Here is a 19,309-nt window from a genome sequence, read left to right as displayed (position 1 = left end):
AGGATGCACCACAGGCTCAAGCTTATGACTGGAGATTGTAATTTTGTCTTTGGAAGTTTAACAGTAGTTAAAAATTCAAACATTACGTCTAGTGGCTGCTTAAATATTTAGCTTCTAAATGCCTAGAGATTAAAACACTGTTTAAAAAAAAATCTTTCCTATAACTGATTTAAACATTTTAGCACCTGCACCATTTGCTCTGACAACATAATGAATGGGTATCAGACTCCTAAATTATGCTGTATGGAAAGCCTGTTTTCTTAAGGAGCTAAAGATTTTTGCTTATCTTTAGCTATTCGTATTAGTTATATGATCATGGTATGGTACACTATTAGAAATTAAAAATACAATATTTACATTCATCTTGACTATGCAAAGTACTGAAATCTTCTTTATTAACTTGACAACTTGTAAAAATAACCATAATACCTATGTCCTGAGCATGAGTTTTCAGGATTCTTCCTTTAGTATGGACTACCTATCTATGTACAAATTATTAGCAAAGCTCTACTGTGTTCATTTTCCATTAGAGTTGAAAAATTATTCCTATTCCTACTTCTTGGTCTTTGGACTAATTCTTATTACACTGCTTACACATTTTTCTTTGGACTCTTACAACACATCAAAATCTTGGAATATTAGGACACAGTTTAAGTTATTAGTAATGTACTAGAAAAACAAAAGAAATTAATAAAATCAGATAGGGTAAATGAAATTCAGAAACTTTGCTTTGCATAGAATATTATTAGCCTGCTGTGCCTGGCAGTGCAGACATCACTTTATACTCTGGAAGGAATGACTGTCAAGTCTGGCAGCTAAGCAAGTATGGAGTAAGCATATTACTATTTATTTCCCAATCAGATTCTGGGGAACATCACTTAAGACACTTCACTATATAAATTGTCCTGCTGTCAAGCCATGCTCCAAGGCCTTCTAGAGTTTGTGTAACCTCAAGAGGACACAAAGAGTATCAGGTTTTGTTGCTATCACTCAATTTCTTAATATGAATATAAAGCCTCATTCCAAGAATTAGAAAACTGGACTGAAACCCCTGAACTTTGAATGTAAGACATGCTTTTTTTGAAAATCTTTTGTTCTCAAGCTACATATTTTTTACATAGACTACTTTGGAAATGGCATGTTCATGAGTATCCTGATGGATTCCGTGGAGCCCTTTAAAGATGGCAGAAAGCTCTACGAGAGAAAGAAGTGACAGTTTCAGAATATGGTACTCGATAATGGTCCTGAACAATATGCACTTCAAGGAAGAAGCCTTTTCTCTTGTAGCTCACGTTCATCTCAAATCTAGTGTGGTAGAAACGTGAAAATTCAACTCTACAGAAGCACAAAAACTTCCAGTTAAAACAGCTAAAAAAATTTAAGAACATTTTGGCTTTATACATGAACACTTGAATGTTGCAATAGACATAATTTGGATCCACAATAGGCTGGTGACCAATTCTGAGGTGTCTGGTACTGCTGGAGACAGATCAAGAGAAGTGGAGATATAAAGAGCTGCATTCATGAGCTCTACCAGAATCCTAGCCTTCTTCCAAAAAAATAAGTGTCTGAAAACAATGGCACTTGCACACTGCTGGACACATCACTCGTGCAAATTCATTTGTTACTCAAGACTTACCAGACATTCTACAATCAAAAGTGATCTCACACAGAGTACTCAACTGAATTTTAATTTAAGTTTCTGGAAACAAACAACAGTTTTACATAAATATTTAATATTTTAAGCATTTAAATATGCCTCCTTTTACTAGGCAGTTGTGCTATGGCTAAAAAACTAATAAAGTTTTATTCTCAAGAGACCACTAAAGAACTTTTGTACAAAAGCTGTGCCAGCATCTCTACCAAAATACCCCACTACTAGAGACAAAGTCAATGAAAAAGAACAACCAGACCTTAAGTAAAATTTTGCATTGAAACTTCCAGAAGCATTTTTGAATGCTGAAAAATATAGCATTCATTCTTAGTTCTTATGATGAAATGGGAAAAAAGTTTATCGATATTAATAGCAGAAGCTATATAAAAAATAAACTGGATATAACTATTGAATTTTTTAAAAGCAAATAGAACAGGCAATGAAATGTCCTTTGGGACAGATAATATGTTCATCCACTCTAAGAGGATGTCAGTCTTCACATGCCCTAAGGTGCACCAACAGACAATGGAAGCTTCAACAAACCTTGTCATTCAGCCAGCAGGATGAACTTTCAAGACAGTGCTCCTAAATCAGACCATTAATTAGGAGTAAATGATTGCTGATGAAGAGTCTGCAGAAGTCAGGATTAACACTATGTATTTCTACAATAACTCTCTAGGAATTGGTTGTTCTAGACTGTCCTAGTAATGCCCCAAATACTGTGACCATTGCTTTGTGGCAGCTTTGTGAAAGATTTCATTATTCTCTCATCACATGCAGTGATCTTTCTAAATCGGATCATAACAGTCTTGGCAGGACAGATGAGGAGGAATCCTTGCATGACTTCTGCTTGTGTTGTAGTTTCCCCTCCCCTCTTACATACCTGCAGTGTATTTGTTTTGCTGCAAGAATGTTAAACTGACAGCTCTACCACACAACTGACAAGAATAGTCTACAGTATAATTAATGCACTGTCATAGACCATCAATATTCTACCTTTCTACCTAGTCAAACTTGAGCAGAGAACTGAAAAAGTCCTTTCATTTCAAGAAAAGCAATGCAGAAGTTCACTGTTCTTAAAATGAGACTTGCAAGCTCTTACAGAGGAAATAAATTCTAAAAATAGCATAGTGCACCTGATGTCATTTTTTGACAGAAATATATGTTAAGTTGTCAGAACAAACTTTATTACTCAAGCAAGCACAGTAATAAATGTCTTAGAGATCAACACTTCTGAACAAGGTTTTACTTTTCAACTGCAGTTGACCACAGCCAGGCACCTGAGCTACTAACGTAACTTAACTAACAAGCAGTAACCTAGAAATGCAGAGTAACATCATCATTGTGCAAAACCTTCTCTACCTACTTGTCCAGAAAATTTCAGTATTTGCTGAAATATAAAAGACATCAGCTGTTCTTAGACTTAGCAATTTAATATGCTCTAAACACACTGTGGTTATGAAGAGCCTCGTGTTCTCATGGCATCTCGTGGTTGTTTTTTTTTTTCCAAATCTAGTAACAGACATATCAAATGTGATCCACTGGGAAAAATGAAACTGCAGGTACTGATTCGTTTGGAACAGGCATCACTGGAGAGGCAGGCAGCTCTAACAGCTACATGTGGTGGGGGAGAGACACCAAAGGAAATAACTGCATTAGGAAATGACAAAGTGGAAAGATGCAAAAGAGATGAGCTTAAGGATTGAAGTTTGGGGTTTGTGTTGTGGGGGGTTTTTTTGAGTATGAATTTTTTAAAAAGGCTGAAGCAGTAAAACAACATAGGAAAAAAATACTATTTTTATATTGTATGCTCCAATTCAACGATAACTCGTTATAAATATGAGCATTATTCATAATTGTTACAGTGAATCCTAGTAAGATACACATTTTTTTCTCCTCCATTATTCCATCTTCCATAGTGCTCAGAATATTTATTGTGAGAACTTGGAATAAAGTGTAACCAGTATGTAGGCACAGGGTTTATCTTCTTTTCTCTATGTTTAACAATATCTGGGTCAAGAAAGTGCTACTTTAAAAGGTTTTTTTTTTAAATTTATATATCTATATATGTATACATGTCTATATACAGACAGATATTTATATTGTGTGTATATAAATACATATGCTTATATAATGTTTCCTAAAAAACTTCCAAACACCTATCAATTCAGTTTCCCAGATCTGGAATTTGATCAGACTAATAACCACCTGTCAGCTTTAAATATTGCACTATTTGTTTCCCTGTGTCCAGTGCCTAAGATCTTGTTAATTACCTAAACTCTCTTTCTGTAGGTCTTGTTAATTACCCGTCTCCTGTCTCAGAGGACCTTGTTAATAACTTGTACAATCTCTCTAAAAAGGTCCTAATAACACATTAAAATTAAAGATGCTTTTCTTTTAGCACTTGTCAAGTGGTGTAAATTGAGAAATTTTCACATCAGTTTATTAGCCTACTGTAGTGTGTTTTCCTAAACACAAACAATTTCAGAGAAATGATGCACAAGGTTTGGTCATGACACAAAACAATCTTTCTTTTCCAGGAATACTCTCAATTTCTTTAACTGTGTTCAATACAAAATCCACGTGGCTCCTGGCTGCAAATTAACCTCTTGAGAGCCAGGACAATAGAAGTAATTGTAATAATGAATGCAATTCAAAATAATGTTAGGTAGAAGCTTCAAAGTAGTGGATTAAGAAGTATGAAGACAAAACTGTTGTTGATAAATGCTGGCTAAAAATACTAGATATCCTATGTGCTTAAAAATTCTTCTCTGGCTGTATAAGTTCTCTGTACCTAACAGATTTTGTAATATTTGACAAAACAGTGTTTCTTGTTTCACTATGAGGCTGCAGCATTTTTAAATTGTCAAGAAATCAGCTCATAAATATCTCTATTACACCTACACCAGACAATAAAACGCCCCAATCTTAACACTTACGTAATACTGCAACACCGTATCTATAAAACCCTTAAAAATACTAATTTATCCACTCAGCATTTGTAAAAGGTAACAAAATATCATCCCCATTTTACAGATCAGGAGCAAGGAGACTAAGTGATTTAGCCAAAGCCACAGAACAAGCCTTTGCCAGAGCAGAGATTAATGCAAATTAGGGGGTCCATATTTTGTGATTTCCTGACAACTAGTATTATACACAAACCAGACAGGTTTTGTTTTGCTTTTCCAAAATACTTCTTAACCCTTCTTGAAATAACAATAACTGTAAATAAAATAAACAATATTTCCCAAATAATCTTGAGATACTTCTCGCTTTTAGGAAAAAAAAAATCCTCTAACTGGTGCTGAACCACTTCTACATTTTCTGTATCAGCAGCTGAAAAACATGTGGAGGATGTATTGATCTTCATTGTTTTAATTGGTAAATAAGAGTAATTAGTGATGGAGTATGTACACAGGCAGCTAGCACAACTGTTGGTTGGGTGAAGGGCTATTCAGCAACTCAACTAGTTCTGCAATTCAACTAGTCATCAGTCAGGGATGTTGTTACGAGCTGCCGTCCCACACCTCATTACTGCTTCATCACCACTACCAAACACAATTAATTAGGATGGACCTGAGCCTGGCCCAAAGCTCACCCAAGTCACTGAAAAGACTCCCACTACCTTTGCAGACATAAAAGTTCATTGGTGTCAAGAACCTGATCTTCACACTCTGCTCATGAAGGAGATTAGGTTTGGTAATTTTTTTTTGAGCTTGGGGGAAGAGGGTTGCTGTGGGTTTTTGTTTTGTTCTTCCTTCCACTTCCCACACTCTCCAGTCCGATTCCATGGACTGAGCACCCTTTTGTGGCTACAGTGTGCTCCTGAAATTCACCTTCCAGTTGAGCTTCATCAGAGAGGAATGCAGCTCATACTCTGCAGGACCATCCCATCATTCAAAGACTGAACTAAGTGGAGCTAACTGGGAGATCCACCTGCAAAGCAAACTCCTCACCCACACCAGAACACTGACTTTGGACACACTTTAATAAAAATATAACGCCTGGTTCACTGGTGGAAATGGGTTCCATCCAAAAGAGCTTAATAGTGTGTTGATTAAATAAAAAGCAACTCAAAAGTCTAAATTCCCTGTGTACACCCTCTGCATACTAAATTTGTTACTCAGACTTGTTTGTTTTGTGCCCACAGATTTATTCCATTCTTTTTTCACTGCTTTACTAGTTTGAAAAATTAAAAATGGATTCTATTCAACACATCCTCCACAGATAAAAGGTAAACTTAAAACTGTAAACTTATTAAATATGCACATCTTGTATTAGTTTCTACTTCAAAAGAGAATCATTGTACAAGATGCATTTGAAAGAAAGCAAACTTATTCTGAAAGATTCTTACAGAACATAATACCAGAGCATATAAAAATCGAGAGCTTCTGACTTAAATTACTGCATGCTAGATATTGTTCCATAATAGCTTACTATTTTTGGCTTTTTGAAAGTAACAGAGTATCTGTTTGTCTTATCAAAAGTTTATGTTTACATAAAAGTCAAGAACTAGTAAAAGAGATTCATACAAAGAGGGCGAACAAATGACTACAGTCCTTCTGAATGGGCACTGTGATGAGCTTTTTAATTACAAAATAAAGAAAAAAAAAAAAGTCCACCATGATTACTGTTAAAAATTTATATTTATCAAGATCTGATGCATTCAAGAACTTCAAAAGAAGTTCACTACTTCTATCTAGCATCTGCTTAATACGTTTTTTCTGTTTTTAAAAAAATTAAATGCTATGTAATTTTAATTGTTATTTAAATTACTTCTCTTTAAAAGAGCTTATTTAAATGGCAGTTTAACTGCTGACAAACCAAGCTACAGCCTAACCTTACTCTAATCTAGAGAAATCCTTTAGTAAATAAATAATATTCTAAGACTCTGTAAACATGTTATTCAAGACACTAGTAACTGACTCAACTCACAGAAGGCACTAAGAAGATAATTCATGGAAGTCTGCCTGAGCTTCTAGCAGCCAAGCCTTTTCTATAGCTGTTTCATTTCAGTTCATTTATCTAACTCACAGCCACCATCACTTTTGTTGAGAAAACAACTCTAAGTTTAAGTCAGGAGTGCCTGGATTCTAATCTGAGAATAAAACTGAGTTGGGAAACAGTCACATCAACCTGTTCTAAAATCTTAAAGAACAAGATAGCAAGGAACACTTTTGTTTTGTTTTTAAAGAAAATGCTAGTGCCATTAATAAAGAAATTAACAGGGAAAAAGCAAATTTCTTAGAACCATATTTCCCATTTACAACCCTAAAATTCCAGTTCAGAGTACCTTAGTTTTTAATTTAATTTCTACCAATTTTAAGTCATTAAATAGAAATTAATCATTACATTTAAAAAAAAAAAAAAAAAAAAAAAAAAAAAGGACTGATAAGGTCTGGCATTAGTGTACAGAAAATATGAGAATGCAAATGAGTAAAAGTTAATTATTTAACTGCTGAAATATTTCTCTGATGGGAACAGTATACATAGGGGGTGTGTATATATATTTGTAAAGAGAGTCTCCTCACTAGAAAACAACTGTGGGATAAACTTTTTTTTTTTTTTAAGGAAAACAAATTAACTGTTGATAGACAAATGAAGATTAAAGTAGATTATTTAAATCAAAGTTTCTTATCAGCCCCTGGTAACATAATTCACTCCGCTTAGCACATAAACTGCTGCCTTGTGCAACAACTTGAACACACAGAACTCAGCAAGGCTACAGTGATCAAATCAATTCAAGCCTGACAAGTGCTCATGTGGGTACTCCCATTTAGAAACAGAATGGTGTTCAGTTCTTGTGCTTTAATGTATAGAATCTAAATCCAGGTTTTTTCCCAAATGCTGATATCCACGGGATTTGTTTTCATTACTCTCATTTTCTTTACGCTTTTATTTTTTCCATTTCATCTTTCCTTTAGACTTGAAACCTTTCCCTCTAAAACCTTGACTCAGGGCAAGCAATCAGCAATGACTGTTCAGTGAAAGCAGAAGACTTTCAGGAAGAACCTATTCTGAAGCATGAACAAGGTCCTCCACAAACATAAATCCCCAAGAACATTTACAGTACACACTAGTAACATAAATCTAACCTCAAAATGAAGTAGGAAAATATCAAACCACATAAAAAGTTCACAACTTTGACTTAAAAACAGAGAAGCAATGACATAAACGTATAGAAAGAACAAAGATTGCATTCCTCAACACTCAACATTTTCATTTCTAAGACATGTTCAAGAAATCAGATGGAAATACAGCAAAAACCTACCTTGAAGATGGCAACATGCTTGTAGGCTTGAAGTTGGCCAGAAATGGATTAGTCGAATCATAATCAAAACTCTCCTGATGAGCTTCAGCAAACACACTAGGTGATTTCAAGTCAGTAGAACTGTCTGATCCCCCATTGGTAAGTTTATCTGACCTCTTGCTATCTTTTTTTCCAGTCACTCTTTCAAAAAGACTAACTTTCTCTTTTTTCTCTTTTTTAATTTCTTTTCTGATGTCACCAGGTTTGGAAAACAGACTTATGTTTGGATCCCATGTTGCTGGGCTTTCTTCAAATGGATTCTTCTGTCTTGGCAGTGTAGCAAATTTTTGGGGTAACGAAGCACTCACATTGGTAAATGGGTCATTTTGTGCTTCAAGTGCAGTTTCATCAACTGTGCTGTCAAGCTGGTTCATTTTAGAAGTATCAACACTTAATGTCCTTCTGTGTGGAGATTTTAGGCTCCCTGCAAACAATCTGTCATTAGTATATTATCAATGAGACACTATATCATAGTTTATGACATGCAAAGAACTCATTTTAGCTTAGGTCTACAAGCTTTTCAACTGAGTCTCAGTTGAATAACTAAGCTATTTAAATTAAAGAAAAAAAAAAGAAGAAAAAAAAAAAAGAAAGAACAGCTGTGGCCTTGACTTTGTGGTTCAGAAATGTTTATGGAGAGACACCACAGCAAACTTTTTTTTCCTGTGTGAAAACTAAGTTTTACAAAGAAGACAGATGTGACTAGTGTGCCATTCCAGAAAGTGACAGTAGGGTATTGCTGTGTAACTTTGAACAATGCCAAGTATTTTTTTTTTTTAGTTCTTTGTAAAAATTAGCTTTAAAACTTCAGTGAGAGTTTTCAGCTTTATAAACTGAGTTTTATTTTTCACAAGATGTTAGGTTGCCTAGAGTTTCCTCTAGAACACAATGTGTCATTACAACATACCCTCAAACAGCAAGATAAGTTATCATAAATAAAACATAAAATAATAAATATCATTAATATATTTAAAATATTAAAAGTATTAAAAATAAAATCATAAAAAATCCTAAAATAATATCATAAAATAATATAAGTTGTTTATGCTCTGAAACAGCACTGCTGTTACCACCAACTAATGGAAGTAAAAAAAAAAAAGGCCAGCAATAATTCTTAAATTTTTGGCCTTGTAATCTGTTAATATACTAAAGCAGCAGAATTTTGAATGCTCTAACAGCAGTGAACTGCAATTATAATGGTCAAGATTGAGTAGTATGAGATTGACTTACCCCCTTCATCAACTGAACCAAAAGATTCCAGCTGACGCCTGAAAAGATGAGAGTAGCCACCTGTGCCAGACTTAATTTTTTCTGAGGAGACATGTGATCCTGTTAAATCTGACATTGAGTGAGCTGATGAGAGCCGTTGAGGTCCCAAAAGGAAAGGTTTTTTTGGTTTTGATTTCATCTGTACTTCACCACTACATACCTCTATGTTTGCATCAGGTATGTGAGTACTTGGGATGATTGCAGAGGATGTATCTGAAAACGTCCCGTCGTTTTTCCGACCCTTCATTTTGTCTTTTAGTTTAGCAAAAGGAGATTTGGTTTTGTCCTTCATTGACAAATCAAACATACTTGCTGTCATGTTATTCCTTGTAAACTGAATATTGACCTTGATTTCTCCTCTGTCTTTAGTTGTCTTCCCTTGTCTGGACTCCAGGCGAAACCACCTTAAAGGAGAAAAAGAGCAAGGTAAGCTGTGCTTTCTGAAGGCAGCTGGTTACTGGTTAGTGTAATTTAAAATATGAAAAACAAATTCCATAACAAAATATTAAAACATTTCTGTATTGAAAAACTTTTTTGTCTATATTTGGTTTTGAAGAGAAAACTTAATTGCTAAATAAGCATGAAGCTCTTTGGACTGTTCACCTATTTCAAGAACCAAAGTCAACTCCATGTCAGCTTACCAAACTTCATCAAAGCTAATAGGTTCACCCCTGCTGACAAAGTTTGTTTCTAATGTTAATTATAAAAACAAATCTATTTTATTTTGCTATTCAAAAGAACACTTGATACTTTTAAAGTGGCCTTTATTTGGCAGTGATGTACATTACCTGAATGTATACTATGTGGCAAATACTTCATTTAGTAACCTCTTCTCCTTTGATTTTGCACAGGCTTATATGCTAGCAAACATTTCCCTCTCTGTGTCCCTTTTTTCTTCTAACCACTGGCTAAGATTTATGTCAACTGCTCTAGCAAATAAATAGCTGAGACCTCTGAGCAGTCAAGTACTATTTCAGTTCTGCAGCTGCAACCCCTACTAATGTTGATGGTAACTCCATGAGCACCAGTGGCAGAACAGCCAGCGTGCAGACAGGTGTATCTAACACCGGTCCCCTCATCTGGAGGTCACCAGTGGGATTAACTTCAGAAATATTTCCACAGGCTTTAGAACCATGACATAAAGCCCCATGCCTTGGAAAGAGATCAAAGGTGCGATCATCTGTTTCAAAAAGCCAAGTGTGCTTCTTTTCCAAGTCCAGCAAAGGCTTTATCATTATCCAAGTGTCTTATTCATTCCCTATTGTGCTCCGCTGGCCCATGGAAGCATCTGCAGAATTACAGCTCATTATTCCTTTACCTAAATGAATGACTGACAGGCAATCCCTCCTCCAAAACTATCTTCAATAGCCTTTTCCTATTTAAAAAAAAAAAAGGGCAAAAGTGTGTATTTTAGGTCTGCCAGATCCAAAGAAATGCTCTAAACCCACTGTCAGGAGAAATGCATGCACACGTGCTCTCACAACAGTGCAGTATCACCATGAATTAACTTTGGAACTGGAGACTAGTAAATGAAATTACCTATCAGCACAGATACAAAATCAATTATGCACATGCACTGTTCAGCACAGTCAAATACAGAAAACAAGCTCAGGAAAGGAGAAAAATAATCCTCTGTTTCCTTTTAGATTTAATAAATATTTTTAAGGGTGACAGGTGAAATCAAACTTTCAGGCAGCAATACTATTTTTTTTTTACTTGAGAAAATACTTCTGAAAGTGACCCACTAAAGAAATAACTATAGGATAGAAAGTGTTATGACATTTTTAATTGTTTTGTGATGTCCAAAAGGTTTTATATCCCATGCTAAACCAGAATAATTTAGAATTATCAGACTGTCCTGGCAGTGGACAATACAAATTCAGACCAGTAGATCCAGAAGTTCAAACCAGTAGGAGGACAGTTAAACCTTTAAAACAAAAGTTTTTCTTCCATTGAGGTAACTTCATTTACATATTTTACATTAAATGCAAAACCTGAAAGATGTTATGTGCCTAAAGAAGATGGATCATTTTTCCTTTCAGTTAATAACGATTCACTTCTTGGTAACTGATTCCAGAAACACTTCAAGTCACCTATAGAGGCATTACAGGAAACACACACAAAAGAACCAAGAGTAAATATTTTTTGTGATACATAGTATCACACAAATTGGAAACCAAGATACCCTACTTTCTTCAAAACTCTTCTTTAAAAGAAAATATGTTAATATATTCTCTTAAAAAAATACAAAAAATACACAGCCTTAATGAGCAAGGCCTTGCTCAGACAGATCTTGCCTGTGCAGAAAAAAAAAAATAACCAAAAAATCATCCAGAAACCGAGAAAGTTCTCACCATGATTTTTCAGATACACACTAAACATAAACCTAAATACAAATTTATATAAATATAAAACATTTGAGTGTTTTAAGAGGCTTAATTGACAGAGAGAACCTCACTTTTTGACATACAAAATCAATGGCTCAGCCTATACTGTAAGAAAACATATTCCCCTTCTCCCTCGCTCCCTCCCATCACAGGTCTCAAACATTAATACTGTATCTCTGATAAGACTGCTGAATTGTCATATGTTTCTGCTTGGGAATTAGCAGAAGGTTAAACTGATGTATGACACTTGCCAACTTGTTTTAGAATGATATTGAGACAAATTCTGAAGCTTTTGCTGTGTGGAGAAGAGCCTTTTCTTTTAAAACTCAGTTTAGCTCAATTATTGACCTGCTTATCATGAACCAGCAACCAGCTGGTGTCACTATCAGTACTCACCTGTTCCTGGCACACCTCCACATTACTTTGACATTGACCAGGCCTGAAGGAGAGAATTCCAGCACACAACTAATACAGCAGCTTGTGCATTTGTTTGCAAACTAGACTTTGAAGAACCCAACACTAAAAAGGTCAGCTGGGAAAACAAAGAAACTCTCCCTACCCTAAGAAGAGAACACAACGGCATAAGGGCTTGGACTTCATACCTGCTGGGACCAGGTTCAACACTACCACTGATTCCAACTGAATTTAACAATAAACTCTTTACTCGAGCAAAATTCCCCTGGACTTCAACGGAATTTCTATTTGACTAATGACTGCTGGATCAAATCTTTGTATAAAACACAGATATTTAATTTTCATAGGCATTTGAAGGAGGTTTGTTACCTTGGAGAGTTTATCTTGTTTTAGTTATAATGAAGGTTCCATATGCTTCAGCTCATAACAACACAATATGAGAAGCAGACACAAATCATGATTTTCTTCAAATTCAAAGGCAAATAATTACTTTTTTAAACAGATGAGAACAAATGCAGGCAGCGCATTTGTGTGGAACTGCACGTGAAGGAGCAACTGAGTCTGTAAATGTTTCTTATTAGAATCTGTTTCTACAACACATGGGCGTGAGCAACAAATAGAAAAAACAGCCCTATATATAATAGAAAAAAGAATTGCAAAATGAAGTCCACTGTTTTCAGATAACAGCATTTGGGTCCTAAAATACTAAATTCCACTACACCACTGCCAATTTTAAAAATTGTAATGCATTATAAAAGCCAATAAAACTTGCTATTTTGGTTTTGTTTACAGTACTTTTAGCCACAATAAATGCTCCATTTGTCAGGCTGCCATGAGCTTATTCTATAGAAAGCCTGTACAAAGTAGGAAAATAGCCAATAACATACACGAACAAAACCGGGTGGCTTTTATGAGAGCAGATGCCCTTTTATTTAATAACCAAATATTACATCCAGTATTGCAGACAGTCTTTATTTAAACAGACCTTGTACAAAGTCTGGCAAATTTTCCCAACTTCAAAGGAAGCCCTATTGCCTTCTGAATCACATTCATACTTCTTGCTCTCACCTTCAAAAGTTCTGTTAGGACAAAGTCCCCCATACACCCTCTAATTTTGACTTTTCCCCTACGGTTTCCATCAGAACAACCTTTGCTTCTTTTTCTCTTCTGTTTTTGAGTGTGCTAATGGGCTTTGCCCGTCCTGCACAGGTTTCTGATAATTTTTACTTTGCAAGCATTACATAAACTGTCACTTTGTATGCTGACATTTTATTTTTTTTTAACAACTGAAGAGAAAATCAACAACATTCAAGGCTGAATAGAAAAAACCCTGCTGAAAAACTAAACCCTTACCTGAAGACACATTGCTATTTTCCAACCATGACAAAATCACTCAGTTTGGTCATACCTACAATTAGGGGTGGAAAAAGCAGAGAGTCCCTTATTTCCAAGAAGGACAGTAAACATCTCCTGCATACTACTGAAGTGAATAGTGTACTGTTTGCAGTACTGAGTCCTTCAGCTTAGAAAAGGTAGACAGGAGTGAAGAAGGAAACCAAAGAAATTTAATATAAATGAGCAAGTTAAAAAATTCTGGCTTGCCTATGCCATCTAAATAGGTAGTGATGTACAAACATACTTTCAATGCCATTTCTTCAACTGTTCTCCACCTTCCCATTTTCTGATTTAATTTTCTTCCCATGAACTTGGGAACTCCCAGATCACTTTTGTTCATCTACACTATCTTCATTGCAGCCTTCATCCTGCATTCAACAAATATTTTGGAATCGTATCCTGTTTCTCTTACTCAAGTAGCAAGAAGCTGATGTTTTGGCATCTCATCCTCCAAATCTGCTGTGGAATTTGACAGTTCCAAGTCTTATTCCTCTCCTTTGAAGAAGTCTCACTCAACCTATTCTACTCTCCATGTGACAATGAGCAGGACAGGCTGACAGTATGGGTAAGAAAAACCACGATATCGTTTCAATTACATTTTAATGACATCCTTATATGCTTAAACTTTAACAGCCCTCAAAACAACTAGGATACTTGTCTACTAATATCAACAGGAATACAAAGCCTGATAGCCAGCACATTCAACGTGTGTTATGACAGATGACCTTCTGATTCCATTTTCTTGCCAGTGCCAAAGATGGAAACTACAAAAGGAATTTTCCCACTCATTTTGCTACTTCTCTAATATTCCAGTCTGCCTTCACTCTGCCAGTATTTATCTATTGAGCTGATCTAATTTCACTTTGCTGAAATCATTATATTGTACCTAAATACTTCTGGAAAATGTTTATTTCGATTCACAAATTACTGAAGGAATTCTAAAAAAAAAACAAACAAACAAACAAAACAAACAAAACAACAACAAACCAAACATGCAATCATCACGAGGCCTCTAACCTCGATTTTACAAGCAAAATCAGCATCCTGATCTGCTAAGCAACTTTAATTTGCCTACACAGTGATGAGAGGGATTTTCTACACTAGCAGGTACTTCTAAAACTACCCCTATAAAATACCACCAACATCACAATGATAGAACCTGTTCATCAGCTGCCATGGAATATAAATTACTTCATCTTAGATTACTATGTTCAAGCTAGAAACACTGAATAAATTTGCTTCACAAAATCCCATTAACATAAATGTTCACAGCTAATAAAAAACATCCAAAGCCCAGAACAGCCTGCCATTTTCATTAGCAGCAAACACACTTTGGAAAATGCAGAACTATCTGTTATGACAAACCACTTGGATACCACACAGAACGACTGCCCCTAAAGTCAGTAAAGAGGAAAATTAAGGCAAGGGGCTTAGCACAGATGACATTGTGGATGAAGGAAAATGAAAAAGAAAAAAATATTATTTCTTAAAATAAGGGTGATATTCACCAAGATGAATACTATTACTTTCTGGAAACCAACTGAAATAAAATATACAAAAATAAATATTAGACTGACATTGTAACAACACAAAACATATGGGAACTGACAAATACCACAACAACCTTACTAAGAGGCTAGCTAGCATCAACTGGAATCAAAATAATTAAAGTGGTCTTAGTTTACTTCTTATTTTGGCTAAAAATTACATGTGAATACTTTTATTTTAAAAACAAAATAACTGAAGGTATGAGAATTAAGGGCAGTTATTTAAGCTGAGTATGTGTGCAAGCATGCGTGTGTGCATGCACAAAAATGGAGACGTATTTCAGTCCAGATGGCTCTCAGATTCTGACTCAGAACTATGGCTTATTCAGATGATGTGCTTGCATTTGCTGTCAAAACGTAAATGCTGGGAACATTATTAGATAATCTGAAAATAGTTGCTATAATCCCTAAAAGCTGCAACTGGGCACAACTTTTTGTTTTCCCCCATAAAAATATTTCTGTTTTGTTCCTCACTATTAATTTTCCTTCATTTTTTTCACATTTACTAAGTGGTACCATGAAAGCAACAGCACAAATCTGTACAGATCCTCCAGGCTACACCTTTAACAACTTTCTCAGTTGCTAGTCTTCCTAATTTTTCACTAGAGTGGAACAAGTTTTTCTCTTGCTTTAACCACACCGTTTCGATACCTTCTGTTACAGCCTGCCATTTCCACTACTGTTGAGTTTTGTCAACTAAAACGCATTTCTCTGGTTTAAACTAAATGTAGGACTCAAAATTAGTAAATCATATTTATAAAGTATTATGTTTTCTAGATGTATTTTCAAAAGGCACTATTCATTAACAAGCACCAAGCCCGTGACACATTTACGAGCTGCTTGTTCATAATTCAAGCTGCATTTGAAGCCACCCACTCGAGTCCTGCGTCTTGTTTATGGGGCTACAGAGGGGAGAGAGGACAGAGCCGAGGCAGTCAAGGGGGAACCTGTCCATATCCAAGAGGGAGGCTGCCAAGAAGGAATTCACATTCCTCTGGAGGCAGGCACACAATTTTCCTATCTTCCAGGAAGCTCAGCAGCACTAAAGAGTAAGTGCTTACAACACAGGGGCATTGATTATGGTCAACTGTTAATTATTTTTGCTTGTTTGCTTGCTGACAAGCTGGTTTTGACTATTTTAGATGACAGATGGAAGCAGAGGAGAATCATCTTTCATAAGGCCAGGATTCCTTCACTGTGTTATGCTCAAATGACCATTTTTTACAACACTGCTGAAATTTGGGGTGGGGGTGGATGTTAAGGTATTATAGAAATCAGGGAGAAGGGGAATTAAGTCGCAAATTAAAAAAATGCCTCCTCCAACAAAACTTACATAAGAAATAATAATTCTACCCCTTAAATTTTTAACATCCCAGACAAGCATTGCATCTTAAATCAGCTGAATATATAATAAAATTAGCTCTCCAGGAAAGCTAATAAAACAATGGACAACAAATAATGTGGAATTAGAGAATAAGGACAATGCAAATACCTAAGAAATAAGTAACATCATGCTGAAAACTAATGGAAATGTGCTCTGTTGTTGTGCTCATTTAGCACACAGGAGAAAAAAAACACAAACCTAAGCACAGTCATTAAGAAAAAAAACCTGAAAAATACTTCAGTAAATTAAGACATGTAAGTAAATGAGTATTTTTTTATTCCACAGTAATTAAAAAATGTGTTTTGATGTTACACCTTGTCAGATTATCATCAGTATTAAAGCAATTATGAATTATAACTAAACTGAAATCATTATAAAAAATATATATCCATTAAAACAACACATTCATTGATCATAATTGACATTTAAATTGCAAGAGGGAAAGAGGTATATTCATTCTGCAGTAAACCAAAAATATTGTCACGTATTTCTCAGGATGAATTAAAAAAACCCACAGGGTTTTACTGCAAAAAAAATAAAACCATATCCGAAATCTAAGATCTGAAAAGTTAGGCTAAATATACCTCCCATAAAGCAACAATCTCCCAAGTTTTTTGAACTGTTAGAAAAACCTCAGTAAAATCTCTTAGCATCTGGAGCCTAGTTTTCAACTCTAGAGAAAGGAGCAGAAAAAGAGCCTGTCCATTTCCAGCTACAGCAGAGATGCCAGAGACACAAATTCACAAAGTCAGCACAGCATGATGGACACTTTTACCTCAAGACAGGAAGAAAATTAACTAGGATCCTGCAGATGCTTTGGCGGAGGTCTCTGGATGGGACCTAGAAAGGGAACATTTGAGCCACATGTGGATCTAACAGTTCCAGGAATTTTCACTCTTAAGAATCAGAAAAACCATGGCTTTCAGAAAAAAAGAGAAAGGACATCACGTGATGGTGCATTCAAAATTTTCCCAATCAAATTATAATAAATATACTGCTTTGTGTCACTAAATCTTGTGCCAGAGCAAGTCTAATAGAACGCAAGACGCACAAATCCTATCACGAGGCCTCTGCCTGAAAACTTTACTGCAGAGTATTTTTCTTAAGGTGTGTCAAATAACAAAGCTATAAAGAAAAAAAGGATTATTTTTCCCCAACACAACGTTTCTGAAGCTGCAGTGAATTTTTAAGTTTCATTTCTTCCAAATGTATCTTCTTCCAAGTCTTAAATAAAACGTATATATATGTAAGGCTGAATGTCACACACCACACGGTCTTCCTTGGAATTCAAAATCAGCTGGTAGCCTTCACTTCTCATACCTCCTTACTAAAAAAGCACTAGGGAATTGCTGACAGGGTTCAGCATTGTGCAGAATATTAAATATCTTTTTTGCAATACCCTGGTGACTCTTGAGTCTGTCTCTTACAGCACCATATGTACAGCTGTGTTGGAAAGAGGAAGCTATTAAATATATTAAAAAGTAGAAATATTACCAATAGACACTTCATCAAATAACTGGATCTCATTCATCCCCAAACAAAGCAAGAAATATTAAGGTTACATCAACATGAGAAAATAACTCTGGATTTAATAACACCACAAGCCTGTTGAACATATTTGAAAGTAAAAACATTGCTTAATAAAACAGATTAGTGTTTCTGAAACAATGAATATAGCTTTCAACCATCAGAATGCTTCGGTAATAAATATATTGGACTTGGTCTTGAAAGGCACTGGGTATCTCAGTTCCCACACCACAGCCACAGCTAGAAGGTCTTTGGGTCCAAATATATTACTCTCAGTTCACTGCCAACACAGGACCAGGAATATTTTGTATCAAAAGGGATTTAATAAAAGGAGACTAAGAAAGAGTGTTTTGTTTGAGATCACATTTGCAAATACATTCCTGAAAGTCTGACCTCCTTCCACACACACACAAATACTGCATCCACACCTCCAGCTTAAAGGAAACAGCAGTGACACACACAGTCCACGAGGCCATACATGAAGATAACCACAATAGCTTTTCAAAAACAAACACTTAAGGACTCTGAATTATTTTTTTAAAAAGTGAGTTTCAGAAAGGTAATTTTCTAGATGTCTCAGCACCTAAAGAGATTGACAGGAAAACTGGACTTTCAGTGGCTCCTATCACATAAGAATTTAAATCAGCTTTAAGTATGAGCTGCCAAAAATCCCACTAACCCCCTATCTGCACTTTTACAAGTTCGTCTCTAGAAGCCTAACAACTATCAACTTTTAATGAGATTTGCAATCTCAAATGCTGAAGTAACTTCTGAAAACAGGCTGTTGGTACAAATTTCCCCTCAAGGCCCCCATCTTCTGCTGCTGAGCACAGCCTTCTTGGGAGCCCTGGTGCTTCCAGCAGTGGTCTGGGGAAGCACTGCTGCACGTTCACATGCCATGAGTTCCTGTCTCACACTGCTCAGAAAGAAATGGAAAAGAACACTTACAAAGCCCTGCTAAGCACAACTTCAGCTAAAAAATACCAAAGAGATATGAATGTTTGTTTAACTATCTTGAAGATGACGTAAGTTACCACTTAGAAATTTTTGCAATAATTTTGTAAGACTTCAACACCAAAAAGTGATGCTAAAGAGTATGGTTCCTCAAAGGGAAAAGTGGTTTTGTTACTCACAGTAACACATGAATAATTTACGTATTTCTACTTACAAAGTTTTTACAGTTAGTAACATTTCTACTTGAGGCATTCACCTTTTTTTTTTATGTAAAGCAGGTAGGTGTTTAAACTAAAGCAGTTGCCCACGACTTGAAAGACAACTATAACTGTTGATTGAAGAATATTAAAGATCCATGTCTAAAGAGCACTGAAATTCTTTGAATCAAGTGTAAATAGAAATTAAGGCCCTAAGGCTACAGGCATTACCATGTATTGCATCAAATTAACTGGTTTGCCCTTAAAAAGA

At 35.5% G+C, this 19,309-nt stretch overlaps 1 protein-coding gene across 1 annotated transcript in view; it reads right to left on the bottom strand.

Moving 5' to 3' along the window:
• The window catches only part of RAB11FIP2 (RAB11 family interacting protein 2), a 33,657-nt gene that overhangs the window by 12,333 nt on the left and 2,015 nt on the right, over positions 1–19,309 (bottom strand). Inside the window, exons 2-3 of the mRNA XM_051619394.1 lie at positions 9,195–9,637; positions 7,926–8,388 (exon numbers count right to left, since the gene is read on the bottom strand). Of these exons, the coding sequence (XP_051475354.1) occupies positions 7,926–8,388; positions 9,195–9,637 (906 nt within the window). The remainder of the gene's footprint in view (positions 1–7,925; positions 8,389–9,194; positions 9,638–19,309) is intronic.

This window comes from Apus apus, chromosome 4, assembly GCF_020740795.1.
Source record: "Apus apus isolate bApuApu2 chromosome 4, bApuApu2.pri.cur, whole genome shotgun sequence".
In the NCBI taxonomy this organism is placed as follows: Eukaryota; Metazoa; Chordata; class Aves; order Apodiformes; family Apodidae; genus Apus; species Apus apus.
This window is presented reverse-complemented; position numbering and strand designations above follow the sequence as displayed.